The sequence below is a fragment of the Curcuma longa genome, chromosome 21, assembly GCF_044706935.1.
Source record: "Curcuma longa cultivar G26 ecotype Majalengka, Jawa Barat chromosome 21, ITB_CL_G26_1.1, whole genome shotgun sequence".
In the NCBI taxonomy this organism is placed as follows: domain Eukaryota; kingdom Viridiplantae; phylum Streptophyta; class Magnoliopsida; order Zingiberales; family Zingiberaceae; genus Curcuma; species Curcuma longa.
Genome location: NC_133881.1, coordinates 7,311,788 through 7,335,687, shown reverse-complemented (window position 1 = coordinate 7,335,687; position 23,900 = coordinate 7,311,788). Strand labels below are relative to the sequence as shown.

The 23,900-nt window shown below is 33.9% G+C and overlaps 1 protein-coding gene across 4 annotated transcripts; it reads right to left on the bottom strand.

Annotated features, from left to right (window-relative positions):
- Nucleotides 1-441: 441 nt before the first annotated feature.
- LOC141814847 (serine/arginine-rich splicing factor SR30-like) lies at nt 442-13,608 on the bottom strand. Of its 4 annotated transcripts, XR_012600526.1 has the most exons (15): nt 13,515-13,602; nt 13,232-13,323; nt 12,132-12,197; nt 11,867-11,941; nt 11,655-11,763; nt 11,521-11,567; nt 11,388-11,445; nt 3,205-3,254; nt 3,012-3,068; nt 2,817-2,926; nt 2,633-2,743; nt 1,488-1,572; nt 1,238-1,404; nt 952-985; nt 786-872 (listed from the first exon to the last, which is right to left on the bottom strand). XR_012600526.1 is itself a non-coding variant. In XM_074702797.1 (14 exons), exons 2-14 carry the CDS (start codon nt 13,316-13,318, stop codon nt 689-691), a joined length of 906 nt encoding a protein of 301 aa, XP_074558898.1. In that variant the 5' UTR covers nt 13,319-13,323; nt 13,558-13,608; the 3' UTR covers nt 442-688. The 4 variants fall into 4 exon arrangements, 2 of the variants coding, with proteins under 2 accessions (XP_074558898.1, XP_074558897.1); XM_074702797.1 differs by lacking the exons at nt 1,238-1,404; nt 1,488-1,572 and adding an exon at nt 442-703 and having other exon boundaries at nt 13,558-13,608; XM_074702796.1 differs by lacking the exons at nt 1,238-1,404; nt 1,488-1,572 and adding an exon at nt 442-703.
- Between the last annotated feature and the right edge of the window lie 10,292 nt (nt 13,609-23,900).

Sequence of the window (23,900 nt, the reverse complement as noted above, 5' to 3'; positions counted from 1 at the left end):
AGTTGGCTAAAAGGAGATTATCTGTACCAGCAAATAGTCAACCAATCAACGAATTCAAATCATGATTGAAAACCTTCTAAAGGAGGTTTTAGCAATGACCACAAGATTTATTCTAGAAGGTGATAGGGCGAGTGCTGCTAAATTCCAAAGCTTCCAAAGATCATTCTAAAGCAACTCAAAAGATCATTTATAATCTTTTATTTACTCTATTACTTTTGTTGTATTGCTTATATCTATTATATTTGTATATTACTACAAGTTCACGTATTTATAAAAGATTTCTCTACCTCATGATATCAATCTTACACCACTGTTGCCTTGGCGAAAAGACTGAGCTTGCATAAACAACAAAACCAATATAACAAAAGACACATTTCTAGTGTATATCATTTATTTACTCTAGCAAGGGAAATTCAGAAATTAAAATAAGTTAGAAAAATGTTATGCAAGGACAAATAATCCAGATAAATCACAAGATGACATAATAGTTCACTAGTGTAAAACATCTTAAAGTTCAACGGTTGAGTTCAGTATCATCAACCACAAGTTTGTTCACAGATAATCGAAAAGAAATACTTCAAACTTAAAAGTACAATAGCAAATAAGAGTACCCCCATTGAAGCAACTAGTCAAAATAGCATCAATCCTGTTGCATCAGATTCAATCTTCAGTAGCAAACAGGCTGTTCTTAATCAGATCTCCCCTGCAAGAATCAATACTAGAAAGGATAACCAAATACTCCAGGCAAATGGTGAAATTAATTAGCAATCGACAACTAATTATACCACAGGAGAACGAGATCGAGATAAGCTTCTGCTCCTGCTACGACTGCGTTTGTCAGGGCTTTTGCTTGCAGGTTTGCCATTCACAGGCTAAAATGCAAAACTTTAGTTAGTTCAAAACATTTACCAGTAGGAAATGAAAAGGTACCGTACGAAAATTTGAACTTACAGAAGTAACTGGCGATCGTGATCTTAATGGAGATCTGCAAAAAGTTTCAGAAAACTGAATTCAATATCCACATTGCTGCTTTTATCCAAAATACACACGCCCCTTCAGCGTCAGAATACATTCCGGAAGGAGAACAGAGGAGCTCAAACTTTTCTAAAATAATTTAATGCATACTTAAAAACTCAGGCACATATAAGTAAGATAGAGACGAACAAAAAAATAAACAGGTATCTATGCAAATAAGGATAATCCTATGTACACTATTGGAAGGATCATTTGTTTATACCAAGGAATCTACATCCAGAATCCTGTGTGCAGCTTATAATACTGAGAAAATGATGAAGAACGTGTGGAAAAAGTTGTTCCTAGCACTTGTCCTGTGAGGGCCAAATCCACTTAGCTTATAGAGTAATCCAGCCTGGTATTGCACCATTCCTTTCTGCCCCGAACCCACTTATCAGAAAAGGCCATCATTAGTGGTAAAGATCAAGATGTTCTGCAGGTTTCATAAACTGCTCGTCTATGAAACAGCATACCTCAACACCAAAATAGTTGCATGCATTTGCACCAAATCGAATCAGATCCTAATATCCAATCCAGAGATCCCGCTTAAGCCCCAATCTAAAGAACAAACAAGATAACTTTCAAATGGCAATGAAATAGCTGTGCAACAGGCACAGACATCACGACAACTGACTCAAAAGGGTTAAAAGTTAGAATCTAGTATTAATTTTCATTATTAAACATCTCTTTAATCAACATCCTCGGCATGGAAGAAAATGGTTGGACAATATGCACCATTTACAAATAGATCCATTACAGAGCATGAAATTTTACTAGGAATTATAAGAGAGCATGACTGCTAAAAAGATAAATGCTACAAAAAAATGAACAAGTTCATTAAAACTTACCAAGGCATTTATATTTTTACAACTAAAACAAAAACATAACATGCTACTTTCTAATGGAACCAGTGAGAATGAGGACTAAAAACAAGTTGCTCCACAGGAAACAAACATGATCACAAAGTCAGATGATGATTAACAATCAGAATACTGGCTGGCCCAAAACAAATCTCCCATCTCTAATCATTAAAACAATTAAGGAAATATGTAAAAACACCTCATTTCTGTTGCTGGTAAGGTAAATAGGATGTTGGCAGGTGTGCAAAAATTGCTCCATTTTGAATTAAATCTGTTCTGGTGAGTTTAGTAAAATGTAGTTTTTCTCAAATTTTCCTAAGATTGAGTTTTTTTGTGCAGTTTAGTTTGTTCCAACATAAATGTGCACCAAAAAAAGATGCACACTCAAACATACACACAAGGCAAAATTATTGACCACATGAAGATCAAAGTCAAAGGCATGGACTCACACAGCTAAAGTCTAAGACTCAACAGGTCCTAACTCAACCAGTATTCTTCCTGATTATGTTACATCTACCTCATACTCCATACATGTGTTCAGTGCAAAAACAGAGACAGCCCTTTCCCCAACTTGCAATCCTTTGGCTTGTAGACCTCACCCAAAAAATATAGTTTTGTACTATATGTTTGTTTGAATTCATATATACCAATGCAAGAACCTGATAAACTTAACCATGATAAATAATTATCAGACTCTAAGCAAATGATAGAGTGCCCGTTTGTAGGTCATGTTCACAATGTAAAATTATCACTTATACCTTGATACTGACCGGCCTTTAGATGCTGAACGAGAACGTGAACGAGGAGATGCAGATCTTGATCGAGATTTAGATAGGGAATGGCGTGATGTCTTTGCCTTTGGAGATTTGCTGCTCAACAATTTAATATGAATCAGTTCAGTCACATTGTGACCACAACCACGAGAGTAAAACAATATGAAACCTTTGGCTTCGGCTGCGACTCCTACTACGAGCTGGAGTTGGGCTTCTTGAAAAAGAGCGGCTACGGCTACGACTCCTAGACAAGCTTCTCTTGGAATCATACTCCTTTACCTAGTAAAAGAATGATAGGAAAGTTCTAAGAAGATCCTTAGACATGCCATATGGACAGAAGACGTTATGGTCAAATATAATATACTCTTATATATGCCCGTGAAAATGCATTCCTGAACTCAGAGTCATCAAGCTTCCTGATCTGCAAACATTAATTACTATTTGGCTTAAGAGGTAAATCAAACTTAAAAAATAAATTAATGTGAGCAAATATGTCAAGAGACTCAGAGATGTTTTATATCCCAAAAGAAGCCATTAACTTGAGCATAGAAACTGACCGCATATTTCATATCATCATAGTTCGTATAATCTACAATCCCAACAGTACCTGCACACGCAAAAAAAAATGAAACTTGGAGCATGTCTATTTTCATAGATCAGGCATGAAAACCTCTACTTAAAACAAGCCAAAAAATAATTAGTGTCTAACCAATGTAAAATTGGTTAAACATAAATGTGATTGATGACACAAAATGACAGCTAATATGTAGAATTAGCCATGATATTTGCAAAATTATCAAACCAATATACAAAGGCTGGAGATTTGCAGAATGACCAGTGTCATGAAGCATTTGTACAAGCAGTAGTGAACACTAGATTACATATTGAAGGGGGCAAATTACACTTAACCTATAAAATTACCCAAACATGGACAAAAAGGTGAGTCAATAGGCTTTTTATTTATCCCAGTTGATGAAAGATGAATAGTACATATACTAACACGCCAACGAAAATTAAATGGCTTGCTTATATGGAATCATTCTGAAGTGAGCAGTAATGATCAACTTAATTCACATTTGACTGAGGACACAAGAGAGATCATAGTAAGCTATGCACAACACAGCCTATCAAGTTCACATGAATAACACCAAACATATCTTACAGAACTTCATTTATGAAAATCCAATTTTATTGAACTGGAAAAAAAATTAGTGCATCGAACATAGATTAGAAAAAACCACTTCATTGTAAAAGAAAAAAATTTATGACAATATATTACTAGCACTGCTAGATGAACTAATTAATAATGTCATACCGGTGTTTATTTATGGATGTAACAAAGGTCCAGGAGTTTCAAACCTTGAGTAGAACAACGCTATTTAAATATCATACCGGTGTTTAGACATATAGTGACGGTAGAGAATTGGAGGGGAAAGATGAAGGAAATGAAAAAAAAATGAGAACACAATTATATATCTAACTTTTGATTTTGTACCTCATCTAAATTGTTACAGTTTTAACATTGTATTGTGTAGATAAAAGATACAAAAATAAATAAATATTATTTTAATTCATCTTTATGCATTTTTTTGGTAATCTAGGTATCTAACTTTTACGATCCGATTAATCCTAGAGATAACCGGCCGAGCCCCACGAAAATTTTCCACTGGTCATCAAGGTAAAACCAAGAAAGGTGGTTGGGTTCGAGCAAATGCCCCATAACCACAAATTTTCTAAATCCACAAGCGTACGATAATGCACTACTGGAGGTTCGGACTTTCATGAGCTGGGAGTCCCCACCCCACCTTTACCAACGCGCCATGCCCCGAGGGACATCTTTATGCATTTTATAGCATGCCAAGGGGTGTCAAATTTTAACAATATGTATGAATACTAATCCATTATCCGCATAATTGACACAATGATAAAAAAAAATAGATTACATATGTCAAGTAATATCAAGTTTCAATAATTTATTGAAATAATACTTTTCAACCATGCCACTCTGACACAGTAGAAGATTTAAACTATGGATGTATCTAAATTAAATTTGGAGCTTGAATTGTAGAAAACTAAAAGTTGAAAAATGAGTATAACAAAGATTGAGTATATGTTCCAGTAGCAAGAAAAAAATCGATAGAAGTCACTAATGTGTTGTAGTGTTGCTTGGCTTATGGACCAAATTAAAAGTGAACTACTAATGCTTCCAACAAGTGATATAGGCCTTTATTCCATCCATATTGAAAAAGACAAATTCTAACAACAATCAAGAAGGGCAAGTGGGCTATGAGTATTCTACTTTTATTCTTCTTCCCTTCCTCCTCTCCTTGTTGTGTTGCTCGATCCCTCAATTACCCCTTCTTAAACGTTCTAATAATCACCACATGAGGGTCACTTTGTGCAATCATATCCCAAGAAATCCATTGGGCTCTCCACTATTTTTTTGTTAACATCATGTTATCACTCTCTCATTGCGCGATCAAATGTAGACAAGAGGAATTACAATTATATAATGTAGATTTGTATTATTATAACTATATATATTACATTGAATAATATCCTTTCTCATGTTGTTTCTAGGTAAATATAAGCTTAAATATAGATCTTGCAAATAGGATCGTATGTATTGATATGGATGAGCATCAATAACATATAGTTTGGATAAAGACCAAAATCAATATTTAGATCAAGAGTTTAATGCTTCTATAATGATATCTTTGTTAATCCATGATATCCTAAAGTATTCTTGGCCTAACTTCACTATTGATGCAAACAAGGAATCAACCGTTCAAAAAGTTTTGGATAAAAAGGAATTGATTTGAATTTCAAATTGTAAATGAATTTGGTAGGTTCAATTTTAAATTAGATACTTTTTAATTTGAGCAGAGTTTAATGGGTGTTTTAGTATGGTAGAAATCCTTTAAGTTGGGCTTATTATATTTCCAAATGAGTGATATTTCTTTCCTTGTTTAGTTGATATTGAATCTATAAATCATATCTCTTTGCAATAACATAGATCATTACAATCATTGAGTACATTGTGCCAGATAGCTACCCCTTTGCTTCATCAATTTAATCTCAATATTCTATATGCAATTTTCACGTATAATTTGGTGTTGTATCAATTGGTATTAAAATTTCCTAATTTGGTTTATGTCCCTTGTCGGATCGATCTAGGTGCTAGAAGAGGGAATAGCCTCAAATTGTAATTGTACATTTTAATTTAATGTTAAAGTTAATTGCACAATGAAATACAAAAACATCAATTAAAGACTCAAGCAATGCTAACAAATCAATTTTACCTAGGATTACAACCCTAGTTGGCCTACAACTCATTGGCAAGTCACTCCTCAAATACCATTATCTATCCTCCTCCTTGGGTCTTTCCATATACATAGAAACCTCTTACCATTATTCTTCTTACAAAAGTGATAGCAATAAGCACAAGTAGTAATGAAACAAGTATGAAAGTAGAAACCTTAAGTTTCACAATGAAAATTTAAAAAAAAAACTAGCGAAGAGTGTTTTGGATATTAAGTATAAGCACTTTTAATTATTCCCATTAGCTCCTTTGGTCTCATATTTATAGCTTTCAACTCAACTTCACTTTAGCCCGAAAACACATTCCGCAAGAAAAAGTCACCTCTTTAACCCAATTCATATCTACCTTCTGCGCATAAACGAATAGTAGAGTATCACGTATCACGTAAGCCACTACATAAACCAACTGACTAAACCACTATACAACATAAGCCAACTGAAAGTAGGAATCTTGTTGTCAAGAAATCAATCAGTTATCCAGTCATCTGTCCAATCAAATTATCCCAGTCGATTGTCCACTGAACTGAGTTCATTCCATTCCATTATAGAGTCAATTCTATCCCAAATAGAAATATATTATTCACTAAAGATCATCCTGACTCGATTTCCTAGTCGACTCACACCTAAGTCAACAAAATCCAAAGCTTCAATCAACTAGATCATTAACTACAACCAATTCTAAGTCAAGTCCTTATCAAAGTCAAATTCTTTCTGCATCCCAAATTACAGGTTTGCTCCACTCTCACAACTCATCAGGAATTATCTACCAAGAAGCCTCATCTTTAGAGACTTTATCTACCAAGAAATCTCACATACATGTCTTCCTTACTATGAGACCTCACCTTTAGACCTCGCATCTTCCTTATTTGTCAATTATTCAGTAAACTTTGGCCTATTAGTCTTTCATTTGCCAAACATCTAATCACTCTTAATCTTCTTGGATTTCCATTTGTCACATATTCAATCATCTATCTACTTGAACTTTTCTAGTTGCTAAGTGTCTAGCCACCTTAACCAATTTGGACAGCATCCATTACACCTACAATAACTTTGTCAAGTAAACTACACTTGTAATCACAATATAAGTCTAACTTAAACATTTGCCCAAGCAATAAAACTACTTGGTCGAACTCAATCACTTGAGTATGATTGTACCAACAAATCTCCCCACTATTGTAATCTCCCTAAGTATCAATCAATCGGTCAAACTCAACAACCTGGGACATAATTGCACTAACATTCCCTACTCCATCAAGTAATTCCTTGTTCATCCATCATCCACTAGCTCCTAGCACTGCACCACCATCTCATCAAACTACTCACCAAATCTATGCATAGGCACAAGGAGAAAGACGTCCACCCTCTTTGTGTGTTGTGCCATCTCTTCCATGTCACGCCACCACCTATCCACTACCGGCATGCATGCCTTGTAGCCACTCGACCACATCACATCTTCAAATTCATCTACATAGAACCATCCATATTTGTTGCAACCTTACTAACACACTGTCGCTTATGGCCGAACCAAGATTCATTCTATTGCCGCATCACCTTGCTGCTCATCTACCACAAAATTGATTACCTTTCCGGGCAGATTGCAGCTCCATGCACATGACTGGCTTGGCGAAAATTAAAACCCATGATTTGTGCAGCGACCTTAGGTTGATCATGCAGCACTAGCTGCTCGACATCTGAGTTATCTCCCACTGAAATTGATGTTACCCCTCTGCCTTATTTAGGCATTTACAGTTTAGTTAATTTGTAAAATTACAGATTACCCTCTGTTTGGAAAAAGGGAGAAACAAACAGCAGCAGAGAAAGAAAGAAAAAACAGACTTATAATGGAAGAGAAAGCTACCAAAGCTATCTTGGATCAAGTTGCTGCAGCAGCAAACATGTCAAAGGTTTGATTAAAGACTTAAATTCGGCTTAAGGAGTTGTAAAACCACAAAAGAGGAATTACCAATATCTATTCATCAGGCTGAAGCCATGTGACAACTTCAACATCGCAGTTCGCTTTGGTTTAATCAATGACTCTCTTTGAAAATTACTTTTGTTTATTTAGTTGACAAATTTAAATGCTGACCAAAGCGTATTCGTGAGTTAAAAAAACATGTCCGTGCCCGACAAAATAAAGAATGTTAGTGGTGGATGGTGGAACGAGAAAGTACAAAAAAAGTGAAGAAAAAACAAAGAAAATTAAAAAGCATATAGTAGCCAAGAAAGAGACCAAAAAAGCAGTGAGTGAAGCCGAGAATAAAACTTTAGAATGCTAATATCGACAAATGGATACAAAAGAAAGGGGGAAAACATAACTAAAGTGAGAGAGAAAAAAATAAAAAAAATCTTACCTAAATAAGATGCATTAAAAATGAATGCAATAAAGTACTAATAAATGATGAAAAAAATAAAAAAGTGATGGAAGAGATATTTCCATTAAGATTGTGACCAATTTAACTTAAATAATTTAATTAAGTCAGAGGAATATAAAAATTAAACTTTTCATCATAGAATTCAAACTTTAGAAGTAGTCCAACATTCAACTTCATATAACATTATAAGTTTAACCGTCATTTTATAAAGCTTTCCTTTAAATTTTAGAGATATTTTATATTAGTTTCAGCTCCATGAAGAAGGAAACTATGGTGATCAAAAATATATTTAAATTCACATCTAGAAGGTTAACAATAGAAACTATACATTTCTTAGACAATTAATTGAAAACTATCGAAAAAAATAAGACTTGCACATAGTCATGAAAGAAATTATGTGAAAATTCTAGAAAAGAAAGGTATTAACATAGCATATATTGAAATAATTAAGGATTTATGTGAGGATGTAATGACAAGAGTGAAGAATACGTGGATTAATCAAAGTATTTCCTATAAAAATAGGAATACCTCAAAGATTATCTTTAAAACTCTATCTTTTTACACTAATAACTCACTAGGAACATCCACAATACATTATGATGGTGCATATTATTTGTACATGATATTGCTTTAGTAGATGAGACATAAGAAGTAAATATTAAATTTGAATTTTGATAGAAAACACTGAAAGTGAAAGGCTTTAGGCATAATAGAGTAAAGACAGAATATATAGAAATTACATTTAGCAATATTAGACGTAGTAAGACAATTGTTGAGATAAGAGATCACGAGTTATAGCTTTAAGTATTTAATGAAAAAATTTGTTCCGCCGCGGCACCGGATTATTTTTGCAAAAGGATAGAAGGATTTAAAAAGATATCATACATAGAATATAATTAAGATGGTTGAAATAGAGAGCATCATGTGTTCTTTATAATTGTAAAGTACCACTAAAATGTAAAAAGAAATTCTACAAAATGGCACTTAAACTTGCAATGTTACATGGAGTTAAATATTAAGCTATGACTCGAAAACACGAGTAGAAGATAAGAGCCATAAAAATGAGAATATTAAAATGGATATGCGGACAAACAAGAATGAGCATATAAGAAATGAGAATATTAGAAAGAAAGTTAAGGTTACGTCTATTAAAAGAAAACTCCAAGAAACGAGTTTAAGATGATATAAACATATACTTACACAACTAATAAAAACTCCAATTAGGTAATGTGAAATTATGACAAATGCACACATTAATGAGAAAAAAGACAAAGAAGACTTAGCAATAAAATAACATGATAAAATTTATTTAAATATATATGATGATATAGTAGGATATAGAAGCCAATGATGTAAGAGGATTCATATAGTCAAGCCCACCTAGTGAGATAAAGTTTGATTGTTGTTAGTATAGTTGGTCAATTTAAATATTTTATATTTAGTTAGCTTTTCACTTTTTAAATATCATTTACGTTGCTTATATAAAAGAACACCATCAGTGTCCATTATTTGCATTTTAATTTTTTAATATTCATTATATTTTCATGCATTGCATTGAATTTATTGCATTCCTTTATTTTGTAAGCACCATTACTAGACATCATCCTAAAACCACCCGAACATTCACAAAATATAAGAAAAATAAGAGGCATAAAGACAACAACTTATGGAAGACGAGCTTTAAAAACTAAAATGGATCATTTTAATGATTTTAATAGATATTTTTATTCATGCACTTCTAAATCCATGCACTACTAAATCTAGAATAACATGTACACAAATTCACAATTCTATTATCTTATATGTAGAAACTAAGTCATATTCCTTAAAATCCTAATTCGTATAACTCTAGACCTATTAACACAAAGGCTCTTGTTTTTTGTTGAAAGAATAGATCCTGATAAATTTCTAATGGATTTGGAGAACTACTTTGGCTATCATGGATGACCTCTATTAAAGAGGTATGATTTGTCATATTCACATTTATACTTAGTGGACTGACTAGAAAATATTAGCGATATACCCAAACCATTAGGGGTCAATCCAGATACGAATGAACTATACATTGGTATGAAATGAAAAGAAATTTGATGGAGAAATATATGCCACATTTTAAGAATTAATTATCTGATATGGATGTAAATATAAATTAATATTCTTTAAGTGAAACAAATGAAATATAACAAACAAAATATCTTATTTACTCATAATCTAAAAGAGTAGGCTCAAAAAGACTCTTAATATTGATTGTAGGTAAGTCATGACATTTTAGATAAGCTCTATAACGCCTTAGATAATCCCTTTCATTATACAACCTTATCAAACCTCATGTTTAATTAACATGATTTATTAATAATCTAATTAAAAGAAAATGTAAGATAGAATATGATTATTATTATAATATCATAATAATATAATTTGTTTTATCAATCAAATTATAAATACTTTAGAACTGTAACATAATAATTTCATTATATTTTTTGAATACTTTTCGGTGGCATACCTAAAGTACTTTTATTATATCTTTCTTTCCATTAGATATTTTTTCTTACCTATTCTGATTCTAATCTCATGTACAAAATAATTTTACCATATTTTTCTCACCTTTAATATTTTATCTATTGGTTCAAATTCCACCAGCTTAATTGTTCCATATAAGTGACAGATTATTTGTCTGACTCTAAAATTTATACTGATTTTGATAAATATGACAGGAGCCAAACTATCAAAAGCATAAAACCTTACCAAATCAATTTAACCTTTCATGCCTAAGAAAGTATTATTACGCTTTCATGAATTACATCAACAAAAGAATATGTGAATCTTAACAGTGTCATGCTAGTAATATCATGTAATAATGTTTGTCTAAAATCAGACCAATTCCCACGGTTGCCAAGGGGGCATTTTATCATGTAGAAATTAAAACTAAAATTCTAGTGCATAAGAAGCATGCAAGGGTGCATGTATCTAAAAACTGGTAAAGATCTGCCTGCATAAAAAAAGATAAAGTAAATTATATTTCTTGAAATAAAGACAAAGCAGCTCACCACCACCATCACGGAAAACTTCAGAAAAGCAAACATCACCAGCTCTGCGCATGTGATCCTAAAGAAGTTCCACATTAATTCTCTATATAATATCAAGAATTGTCAACATTAGCATAGTAGATGATGAACAAACCTTTAGGTCTTGCCATGATGCCGAGGAAGGCAATCCGGTGACCATAACTACATGGAACCATTATGAAAGAAACAAATAACCAAAGTCACTTTTAAATGATAATTTAAACACAAAATTTTAAATGAAGTACACACCACGAAACTCTGAGCGCCTGGAAACACCACCACGTCGACCTGCACTGCTATAGCTACTGTGCCTATCGAGGGATGACGATTGGCCTCTTCCACCATGAGCAAGTTCCACCTACCACCATATAATAGCATGAGAGTTGTAAAAGAAATAAGTTTGTTATAAATAAATAAACAAACAAACAAAAAAATTGATCAGTTTGCATCAATATACCCACCCTTAATCTGTGACCATCAAAATTATATCCATCACGACCACGAATAGCATCTTCAGCATCACGGGCATCTTCAAACTGCAACAAGATCCACAGTTAGAACATATACGTAATAACCAGTAGTTCGTATAAAAGTTTATATCGCTACCTATTTTTGTAGTTAGTAATGAACCAAGTATATGACTTTTGGAACATTGCAATTTAGCATAAAGCTTTAAACCCATGGTAAGCTTCTGTGATTACAGTATGGTTAAATAAGGTGCATTACCTCAACGAATGCATAACCTGGAGGCCTTGGAGGAATCTTCAAGTCGATATCAATAATTGATCCATACTGCACATAACCAGACTGAATGTCAAATAAGGGACTGAAAGTGAAAGGATCATATAGGAAAGATCAAGGATTATTTCAAGTTACTGAAAAGCCTAGAGCACTTTATACTACTCTCAAAATTCCAAATATGATAAATAAAGTAGATAAGATCTTGTGCTCAGGACTTTAAGCAACTATCATTTACTTAAACAATAAAAAGAAGGAAAAATAATAAATCTGAAGCCCGTCATGAATGGTGAATCTATAAATAAAGTGCAATGTGAGGATAAAAAATGTGTACCACAAATGGAGTTAGGACAAAGGATTCAAATTGATGACAAATAACATGTTCATATAGTATACATCTACAAAGAGGTTAGTAAGCATGAGTACAGCACATCAAGGTCTCAAAAAGTGTATGCAAGGTATGTTGTTGACCCAATAAATAGCACACATGTGGTATGCGGTCAGCACTAAATTAATGAAAAAATTATTTATATTGATAAGTATTTATCACTTGCAAATCAATAAATGAGTTAACACTTAAAAGTTACAAGTTACTAAATAAGTAGCCTAGGTTTTTAAGTCCATTTAATTCCAGTTTAAACAGATTTAAATGACTAAATCAGGTTTTTAACCACACATTCAAACTTCATTCGCCATATAATATATTTACCTGTGTCTCATTCAAAATTCGCCTAGGGGGCTGCATATGTGACCTAAGTGAGGGCTTTTTAAAACCATGCAGCACATAAACTATATGAATTAAAAAAACAAGAACCCAGCTCAATACTAATTTGACTAATAAAACACATTGTACATCCCTAAAGTGAAACTGCACTATTCTGACCCCCTACCATTAGAACTTGCAGGAATGCATCACTATAATAAGATTTCATTTTTTTACTTTGTAAACAGATGCAGTGGTAGTAGAATAAGAAATTAAAAGCCCAAAGAGAGCTTCAAAGAACCAAGACAGTTTTTAAAGTTAGACACAGCAAGAGGAGATTTTTCCTCAAATAAAAAAATAATGGGAGCAATAAAACATAATAGACCTTGTAGAATAGATCTTCGACCTCCTTTTCACGAATATCACCAGGGAGATTGCCGACGTAGATAGTTCGACTGTATCTCTTGCTCATGATTTCTACAACGAAGGAAAAACGAGAATCAACGAAAAACGACGTGACGAACTAAGCCTACCAAAAACATCAAAAACGTTATAGTTAAAGTTCGCCAAGTACGAGAACAACTGAATTCGGCGTTTTCGTTATTCTCGAACCCTAAGATGGACAGGCTAAGAATATGATAGAGTAGCGAAATGCAGCGAGGCTTTACCAGTGGGATCTGGACGAATCGCAGAGGAAGTGTGGCAGGTTACCTTGGCAGTGGTGGCGGCGGCGGCGGCTGGTGCGTTGGACCGGCGTCGAGGGTTTCGTCGGGGGATTTGGAGATAAGGAAGTGGGCGGTTCTTATAGCGGGTCACGTTAACGCTTTGGACTGGGATATTGTGCCAGCCGTTGATTTTGTTTGGTTTGATCCGGGTCGCGAGGGTTTGAAGACCGGTTTGATTTTATGGGAACCCAACCCCGAATAATAATAAATAATAATAATAATAAATTATAGAATAAAAAATTAATTAATTAATTTGGATAGGTTTAATATTAGAACCGTCAAATAGATCGGTTCGTGACTGATATCATTTGATTGACGAGATAAATTATTTATAAAATATATTTAAAATTTTAATATTTTTTTAAAAAATTATTTATAAAAAATATTATTAAAGATATGTGATTTTATTAATAAAATTTAAAATTATAAAAGGTTATTTTAGTAGTTGAAAATCATGATCTTTAAATTACATAATAATAATTTTATCATTGTGCTAAGTTTCACTTTTTTTTATTAGTAAATTTTAAAAATAAAATTGTTTCTACTAAACTTTCCAACATAATTTATTAAAAATAATATATTTATCTAATAAATATTTTTACTTAACTAAATAAAATTAAATTTCACAAATAAAATATTAAAAAAACTAATTAAATTTGATAATTAATGATAAATTATTATAATATTATTAATATATATTTTAATTGATGAAAATTTTGTACGGACTGTTCTTTTATCAATTTTAACTTTAATAAATTATCGATTAAATTTATTTAATCAAAAATATTTAGCTTATAATTTTTTTTAACATCGATGATAAATTATTTTTAAAAAAAAGATGCGCATGATAACTTGTGGAGAAGTAAGACACAATAATAATAATATAAAAATGATGATTAAAGAGAAGAAATAAAGATTAAAAAAATAAAATTTAGTAAGAAATAACCCGATACAATATTAAATATATTTTTAAACTTTTAAAAGTATTTTTTAAAAATATATCAATCACTAATAAGTATGATTAAAATAAAAATAATAAATTATCAATCAAATCTAATTTTTATAGTAAAAATTTAAATTATCAATCTTTTAAAAGTATTTTTTATAAAAAATATCAATCTCTAATCAGTATGATTAAAATTAAATAATAAATTATCAATCAAATCTAACTTTTAGATCATAAAATAAATATATAGAAAAAATAATAAATCTCAAATGGATTGTGGATTAGATGAGTTAGATCATAAAAAAATATATATAGAAAAAAATTTCTAGAATTTGATCATTTCATAAATAAACAATTCCACAAAATATTTAATAAAATTTTTAATTTTTTATTTCATATTTATATGCATTAACCAAAGTAATTGACATTAAAAAAAATCATAATTTAGACTAAAAAATACATATAACTTCATAAATTCATAATTTATAATTCAACTTTGGATTTTTCTTTTCCTTGTCAATCCATGGCCAATCTAAACCCACCACAGACTGACCAATTTGGATCCATAATCCACACGAGCTAATCAGTTTAGGTCTACTTTTAAAATAAGTGATAAAATTTCAATCCTGCTTAAATTATTTGACAGGATAAACCAACCTAATATATCCAATTCAAATTGACAACTCTATTTAACTTAACATGAATTGCTTCAATGATTTATGTCTCAATGGACATGGATATATGCATTAAAACGAAAGATGGCAATTGATGACAACGCCAGCCAAAGAGAGGTCGCCTCATGCTCTTGCTCCTATAAACCAAGGCTTTAAGAAGGAAGGATAGACATCACTAATAGATGATTAAAGGAATATATCTCTTACACACTTATATCTTCTAATCTCATGATAAAATATTGGTGCAAGTCTTAATAGCTCAGGACACCAAGTAGGAGGGACTTGATGAGTCAGAGAGAATCAAAAATCAAGTTAGAAAGCTCTGGGGGTCAAGTAATTGAATGTTGAGTAAAAAGCCCAAATAGGGTTAGAGGACCAAGGTTTGGCCAACGATAAGTTGAGGTAAGCTCCTGGAGTGGAGTTATTCTTCCGAAAGGAAGAACGGGTAAGACCAGTCCTCTTTTAGGGGCATCCTTAGGCGACGATCTAATTAAGAGGTTCACTCAATTTTTGAAGTCGAGACCAGACAGTCAGGGAACTATCAAACTCATGCCTTAAAATTTCATATTACTGTTTATTATAGCACAATAAGCATACAATATCAAGCGAATGCTAAATAGAATATAGTACAGAAGATTAATTTAAAAATTAATTCTTATTTAAAATCTCTCTTTTTTAGAAAGTCTTTGGAGATAGAGAAACCCTTTAAAATGAATCTAAAAAATTAAGCACAATTAAATACAAAATATATATGACAACTAAAAAGGAAAAAAATTTATGAGTCCTAGTTGGCAATTGAATTGAAGTTCGCGAGCAACACGTCAGCATGCGGATGCAGAAGCACACAAATAGAGTATCGAGATGAGAGACTTGATGAATTGATTGTGGAAATCACTACCTCGAGTCTCCTTTTATAGAGGATGTTGACTTGGAAACACTCTGATCGATTGGAAGCCCCTTTCGATTGCCTGAAATATGCTGATGTGGCTAGAAACATTATCCCATTGATAATATTTTCTAATCTCTAGTTGCTAGACTCCTTCCGGTCGCCTAGAGCATGGTCAAACTCAGATCTTCATCAGTTCCTCTGGATCGCTGGATCTCATCATCTCTGGTCATCTGAAAGCCTTCTCTGGTCATCCAGACGCTGAGGTCACCCTGCTCCTTGCTTTGATTGCCTATAAGCTTTGACTCCATCAGTCGAGACTTATCCCCAACTAGTTGTCTAGAATTCCATAGGTTCACCTAGAATCATTGAAAAACTTCCCTACAAGATAAAATACATGCGTAAGAATAGTAGTATTAAACTTCTTTTTTTTTTACCTTAGCTAGATGTTCAGCTCCTATTTGACCTATCCAGACTTGGTTACTAAGACCTTAGCTTCCAGCTGACTTGCTTGGACTTATTACCAAGACCTCAGCTCCTAGCTGACTCTCTTGAACTTGCTTCACCTAATTCACAACTAGGTCTTGCTTGCATGATTCTCAACTAGGACTTCTTTGTCTAGTCCCATTATGGTTTTCTGATGCCTAGTCCCACTAGGTATTTGCCTTTTGCTTGGTCCCAAACCAGAACTTCTCCTTTTGTCAAGTTATCTACACATACACACTTGACAAACTTGTTAGATTACCAATAGACTAAATTTAAAATTAGCCATATATTAAAATATAAGTTCGATGTGGTGCTCCCATCACCAACAGTGGGAAGTCCAAGTAGGTCAAAGGCGGCTCAAATGCTTAGCAAAATAAAAACCTTAGAGAAGTGAACTCTAGGTAGAGGAAAGTCTTGGAAAAGTGAACTCCAAGCATGAGAAAACCCCTAAAGGAGTAAACTCTAGGTAAAGGGAAGTCTTGGAAGAGTGAACTCTCAGTAAGGAAAAAATCCTAGAGGAGTGAACTCTAGGTAAATAGAAGAATTGAAGGAGTAAACTCCAAGCAACAGGAAAACTTTATAGGAGTAAACTCTAAGTAAGGAAGTCTTGGAGGAATAAACTTGAGCAAAAGAAAAGTCCCAGTAGATCAGGAAGACTAAATACCTAACAGGCATAGTAGTTTAGGTAGACTATATATTAGGCATATTATTATGATTTACATTATATTTGAATTAATTTTGTGTTATAGGAAGCAAACCTAAATTAAATAGGCAATCAAAGAAGAATTGTGGCCGACGTTTCCAGGTGACCCGAAGCAACTTCTAGACACCTGCAATCCGGAAGACCAGAAGTGGTCTAAGCGACCAAAAGTTGTCCATGCGATCTAAAGCCCAGATCGAGACAATCTAGGTGAGTCAATCAAAGATCTAGTTTAACTAGGCTTCTAAGCGACCAGAGATGGTTCGAGTGATTAAAAAGTTGTTTAGTCATCCAAATCTAACTTGTTCATGGATAAAGTCGATAGTTGAGTCAGCGGAGTCTGGGCGACCAGAGCTGTTCAAGATGACAAAAAGGTGTCATGTCAGCAACTCGGTAGAGTTCTATAAAAGAAGGTCAGGAGCTCGTATTCAAAGATATCAATTCATCTACACATATTCTCTTCCATATGCTTAGAGTTTTCATAATGCTCGTGTTGCTATTTGATTGATCCAAGAAGCGCTAGGACTGGTGCAACTACATTCAAGGCTTCTAGAGGTGATCTCTTTTAGTAACACCTTATTTATACTTATCATTTTGTTTATTCAGGACACCTCCAAAAGGTGCCCAAAAATAACAAAAATTTAGTGACTAGCGATCGAGGTATAGTCCGTGGAATAGAAGCCCTTAGGGGTTCCCGAACCATGTAAATCCAAGTGTCGTTACTTTTTGTTCTTATATTTTACTCTTGTTATTGTGCATATTTCATTGCATACTGACTCTATAGATAAGTACAATTTTTAAAAAAGAAACATTATTCACCTCCTTTAGTGCATTTGATCCTACAACTTGGACTTAATAGTCAAGTTAGTTGACTAATCGATTGGTATGAAAATGTTAGTCAACTGATCAAGGTTTAAACAACAATGATAAATAAAATAAGCTATTCAATTGGTGGTATTCTAAAATAAAGTATAAGCAGTCGACTGCTAATTTGCTAATCATCAATTAGTAAATCCCAAATTTGATATCACGAACTAAATAAGGTTTCAATTTATGATATTTGGGTCGATTGGTACATTATTATTAGTCCATTAATCCTGAGCAATTGATCAAGTAGTCCATTTTGGCAAATTCAAAATGAATAGAATGGTTCTATTTATAATAGATTGGGACTAGTTGATTGTGTAGTCAACTAGAGAAGACAGTCAATTATAGCAGTTGGCTACTTAAAATAAAATCTAAAAATTGAGACATTAATTTGCTAGTGATCTTCAGCAATGATCCAATCTTCGCTAGTTACTATTGGAGCAGTCGACTAGTACTAACAAGAAGTCAATTGGATAAACTCTCTAGCAAAAATGATCATGCAAGAAATCATTGACCTAATCAATAATCACCTCAGCAAGTGATGCAGTCAGCTTATGGTCTTTTAGCAGTTGACTAAGGATGGACAAAACAACAAAATAGTAACTGAATGCAATTCAAGAGAAAGCTCTATAAATGCAATACTTAGAGGGTCGAGAAGACTACTAAAAACTTCAATTTGTTGTTCTTATTCTCTTGTGCTCAAGCCTTTGTAACTCTCATTCTCTACTCTTTTTTACTTAAATTATACATTAGTGTAAGAAAAGTTGTAAGAATGTTTCTCTACCTTTGGTTGTCAACCAAGGAGGAGAAAGTTTAGAGGAACTTTGAGAGGTGATCAACCTTATGGATCACGACTATGGAGTAGGTGTCCATGGGAGGATTGTCGAACCATATAAAATCATTCGTCTTTATTGCTTCTTACTTCTTGGCTTCCAAACAAGCACAAAAGGCAATCCCCCCCCCCCCCTCCATATCAGATCAAATTTCAAATAATGAGATCAACCCCTTACAACTCGCCTAACCACGGGGTGGCAATTTCAGTAGTGATATGCTAATCATTTCATAAATGCATTGTGTTGTGTTAGTTGAAAATCTTCATTATTTTTGAGATTAACAAACTTCATAAAAGTAAATGTGTAACATAAAAAGTCTTTTAAAGTCATATTAATTTAACTTGGCTAATCTTGTTGGTGTAGGGTAGGCTAGAACCCTAGTCGGGTTCGAACCCAAGTCCATAATCGGGTCTATGAAATTACGTTGATACTTTCACATATTATGGGTAACATAGGAGACATCTCTCTTTTCCCCCGGGGGTATCTTAATTACCACTTCCTAGCTTTCAGTTCACCTCTAACCATTAAATTAAATGTGAATAACTCGTCCTCTTCTCTTAGAAACAAGGGGCGCCCTGCTAGGCTAGTAACAGATCCAATCCAATAAAAATTGCTAAACCGACGGTTAACCGTCGAACCAACTATTTTTATTGATTTGAACTGTCGATTTTATGAGGATTATTTTATAATAAAAATTTGTTTAAAAACTCCAATGTTGAGACTCAAACTTGGGTCTCCTAGATGAGGGTTTAATATCCTAACCAACTAAACTATAACTATGGACATTTTTATGTGTTATTTTATTATTTAATAACTAATCAATAGTTTTTTTTACTATATTTCTATTCTTAATAGTTGGAAGAAAAGTAAGAGAGTAAATAATTTCTTTTAACTCTATAGTAGTTCATTTATGCTAGAAGGATGAAGTAAAAACAATTTTGATTGTTAGAGGAGAGGGGATTTTTTTTCTATTTTTAACGGTTGAGAATATTTGACTATTTTTTGATCAATAGTTACAATTTAGTATTCATTATTCTCTAAATTCTATAAATAAAGACTTTATTTCATCATTTTCAAATCATCTTCTCTACTCTCATCTTTCAATTATAAAATCTCAATCGTTTTCGACTTCAATTCTTCAATTATTATGTAAGGAGGTTGTTCATCATTTCGATCTCAGAACAACAAGGAAATAGTCAATCTAAATGAGAATTATGATATTTAATTTATTGATAACAAGCCTAAATAAGTTCTAACACTCGAGATACAAAGAAGTACTGATGGTGATACTTCTAAGGTTCAAGATATTCCTTTAAAATTATAGTGGATACATAGATAACTTAAATAAGTGTAAGTCCTTCTTTATGTATATTTTTTTAATAAATTTATAAATTTAAAATATTAATAATCTTGAATCGTGATGAATCGTGAATCAAACAGTGAACTGGTGGTTTTGAATCGTGAACCATAATCGGGTCTAGTGCAGGGTGCACTTGATAATCGAACATATATTTTAATGTTGGCAAAGGTTCATAGTTAAACTTAATTGTGACCTAACAAGGTTGATCAAGTGTGCAGGTAGTACAATCATAAAAGTCCTAGTAGGTCAAGTTGATTGGATACTAGGCAAGTTAAAGTCCTAGTAGGTCAACTGGACTAGATACTAGGCAAGGAAGCCTTAGCAAATCAAGGATACCAAGCAAGAGGTATTGGTGCAAGGAGCAATAATTTGTCCTCAGAGTTTCGATATTTGACAATATATTTAGGTATGGTCAGTTTGACTAAAGGTTGATCCAAACATGACCTAATATTTGGATATAAGCAAGTCTATTCAGGTCAGTTTGATCAGAAGACTAGTAAAAAATTCTAATCAATTGGACCAGATAAGAAGTCCTAGTTGGTTAGACCGGGCAAGGAGAAGATCTAGTTGAGGCTAGGCAGGGAAAGTCCTAGTTGCGGCTAGGCAAAGGAAGTCCTGATCTAGAGGATTAGACAACGAAGACTTGTTTGGAGGACTGGGCAAGGAAAACTTGGTGAGTGAAGTTGAGCGGGAAGTCCTCGTTGGAGGCTGGGCAGGAAGTCTTAGTGAGTGAAGTTGGGCAATGAAATCCTAACTGGAGGTTAGACAAGGAAAAGTCCAAGCAGGTCAACGGTGATCGAATATTTGGCAGCTGAGAAGTCTATCTATGAAAATAACTAGTCCTAACTGGATGTTAGGCAAAGAAAAGTCCAAACAGGTCAAGGAAGATCGGATGTTTGGCAGGTAGGAAGTCTACCTATAGAAGTGACTAGTCCTAATTGGAAGTTAGGCACGGGTAAGCCTAGTAGGTTAGACCTACAGGGTAAGACTTAGGTAAGCCTAGTAGATCAGATAGACTATAGGTAGGCTTAGGTTTCTTGCGTGTTTGTATGTTTATCTTGTAGGAACTAGGAGCTGGAAGGAAGATGAAGAAAGTATAAGACAAGCACACTGAAGCATCCAAATCAAGCTCGGGGTGAACTCAGGTCAAACTCGAGTTGACTAGATCTGAGCGCCCAGATGTTACTCCAGGCGCCCCTGGATGGTCCAAGCACCCAGATCAGGAAGAATCGGCCCCGATACATCGATGGAATTGGATCAAGATAGGATCAGTTTCAGGTGCTCGGATAAGAATCCAGGCGCCCAGAAGAGCGCCCAGAAGAGTCTATATAAGGGCCTCAACGTACACCACAAGGAATATATTCTCTACTCCTCATTTTTTATCCTACGGTGCTGTTAAACGCGAACGGAGCTAGGCTCGTGCAAATGGAAAAGTTCTAGGAGGAGTGTACTGCGCTCAAGATTTCCAAATCGGTCCAATGGGTGTTGTTCTTATTTTTATTTAAATCGTATATTCTTGTATTTCATATTTCTATTATTGAACTGTAAGATAGGTTTTTATGCCTTCAGACAGAGGTTCGAAAAGGAGACTTTTAGTGGATGAACGTCTTCCCATGCATAAGCCTTGGACATACTAACCCTGGGGGGTTAGGAACCAAGTAAATCCACGTGTCCCTATGCTTGTGTTACTAATTTTGTCACAAGAAAGAACAAACAATGAACGCTATTCACCCCTCCCTCTAGTGCGTCCACCGGTCCTACAAGAAGGACTTGATGGATTAGAGAGGACCAGAGATCAAGTCAAAAAGTGTGGTCATATGTTAAATAAAAAATCTAAACAGGTCTAAAGGATCAAGGTTTAACCAAAGGTAAGTTGAGATAAGTTCCTAGTGTAGAGTGGTTCTTCCAAAAGGAAGAACGGGTAAGGATGTGTCCACTTTATGGGGGCATCCTTAGGCGACGATCAAACCTAGCACGTAAATTCTGAAGTCGAGATCGGGTAGTGTTAATTATTAGATATTACTCTAAATTCCATATTACTGTGTTAACTCAATTTTACAGGGATCGGTAGACCGATTGGCCCGATTGGTAGATTGAACGGTTCGATAGACCGAAAGGCTGGTTCAGTATACTAAACACTGAAGTGTCATCTTGGTCATCTAGTGTGATGATGTGTCATCCGATGTGGGCTGAATGAGTCTCGGATGGCTGACATGACACAGGATAAAGATAAACATACTAACGTGGCAAAAAGATAGATTTTGACTAGCTGACGTAGCAGAGGGTGTGGTCAAGGATAAGGACTGTGACACTGATGTGGCAAAGGATCTTCATTGACAAGATGACATGGTCGAAGCTGGTTGGAGGGTAGACGGATTAGTAGACCAAACTCGATGATCGATAGATTGATTAACCAGATCTAGATCTAGTTATCATGACGATCGGTATATTGAGTAGGCTGATCGATAGACCGATCTAGAGCTATAAAAGAATGCCTTGACAGAAGCTTCAGATCATCAATTCTCAAGTGCCTCTACTCCGCCTCGTTTCGAAAAACGCCGACATTGCACTGTACTGCTATTCCGACAACTTTACTCAAGCTTCGGATCTTTTTCCTTGTCGATATATTTGTTTTTACTTTACTCATATTTGTGCTTTAATTTCAAAGGAACAATAAATGTGTTACTATTCCTCAATTTTTATAAAAAGATGAAGTCTCTCTCTCTTTTGAGAAAGAGATAAATAGTGGATTGTCCATCAAAACAATCAACAATCGCGGGAACCAAGTAAAAATAAAAGTATCTATTATGTTGTGTTTTTATATCCCACTGCTTAATTTGAAAATGTTAAAACAAGATTTTAAACGAGAGAAAACGTATGTTATTCACCTCCTCTAGCACTCTTTTTAATCCTACAATTAGTATCAGAGCGGTGGCACTCTAAATTGGTACAAGCACCAATCGAGCAATCAATTTTTTTATTTTGATTTTTCTAGTTTGTTTATTTATTTTTTTTTCTCTAACACTACTAATCTAAGATCAAGTCTTGGTACAGTTCTTTATTTTTTTATTATTTTGCAAGATTTTCACTGAATGACCCATTAGGAAGGCTACAGTACCATCCGACCACCACTATTCTCTTGCAATGATTTTGGCTACTGATAGGGATGAATCGAGTTTCACTTGAAGACCCAAGTGGAGATGTGGATTGTGATCCAAATCGGATTCACACTACCAACCAACGAGCAAGGAATGCCACTGGGGTGTGAGAAGTGGGACAACACCACCAAAAAACTAGATCGAAGCCGACACCAAAACAACTCAAACCCTCTAATGTAGTCTAATTAAGGAGGAGCTCAACCATATAGGCCCCTTCATCAGCGTGAAGGACTTATGGGACAAGTTAGTCGAGCTACACAAAAGGACTTCCAATGCCAAAGTTTACAAACATGATTTACTATTAAATAAATTGTATAACATTAAAATATAGGAAGAAGAGTCAGCTGTAACGCCCGCCCTTACGTGGGCCCTCGACGGACGCTACAGTTTCTTTCTTTCGTTCATTTCATTTATTCAAC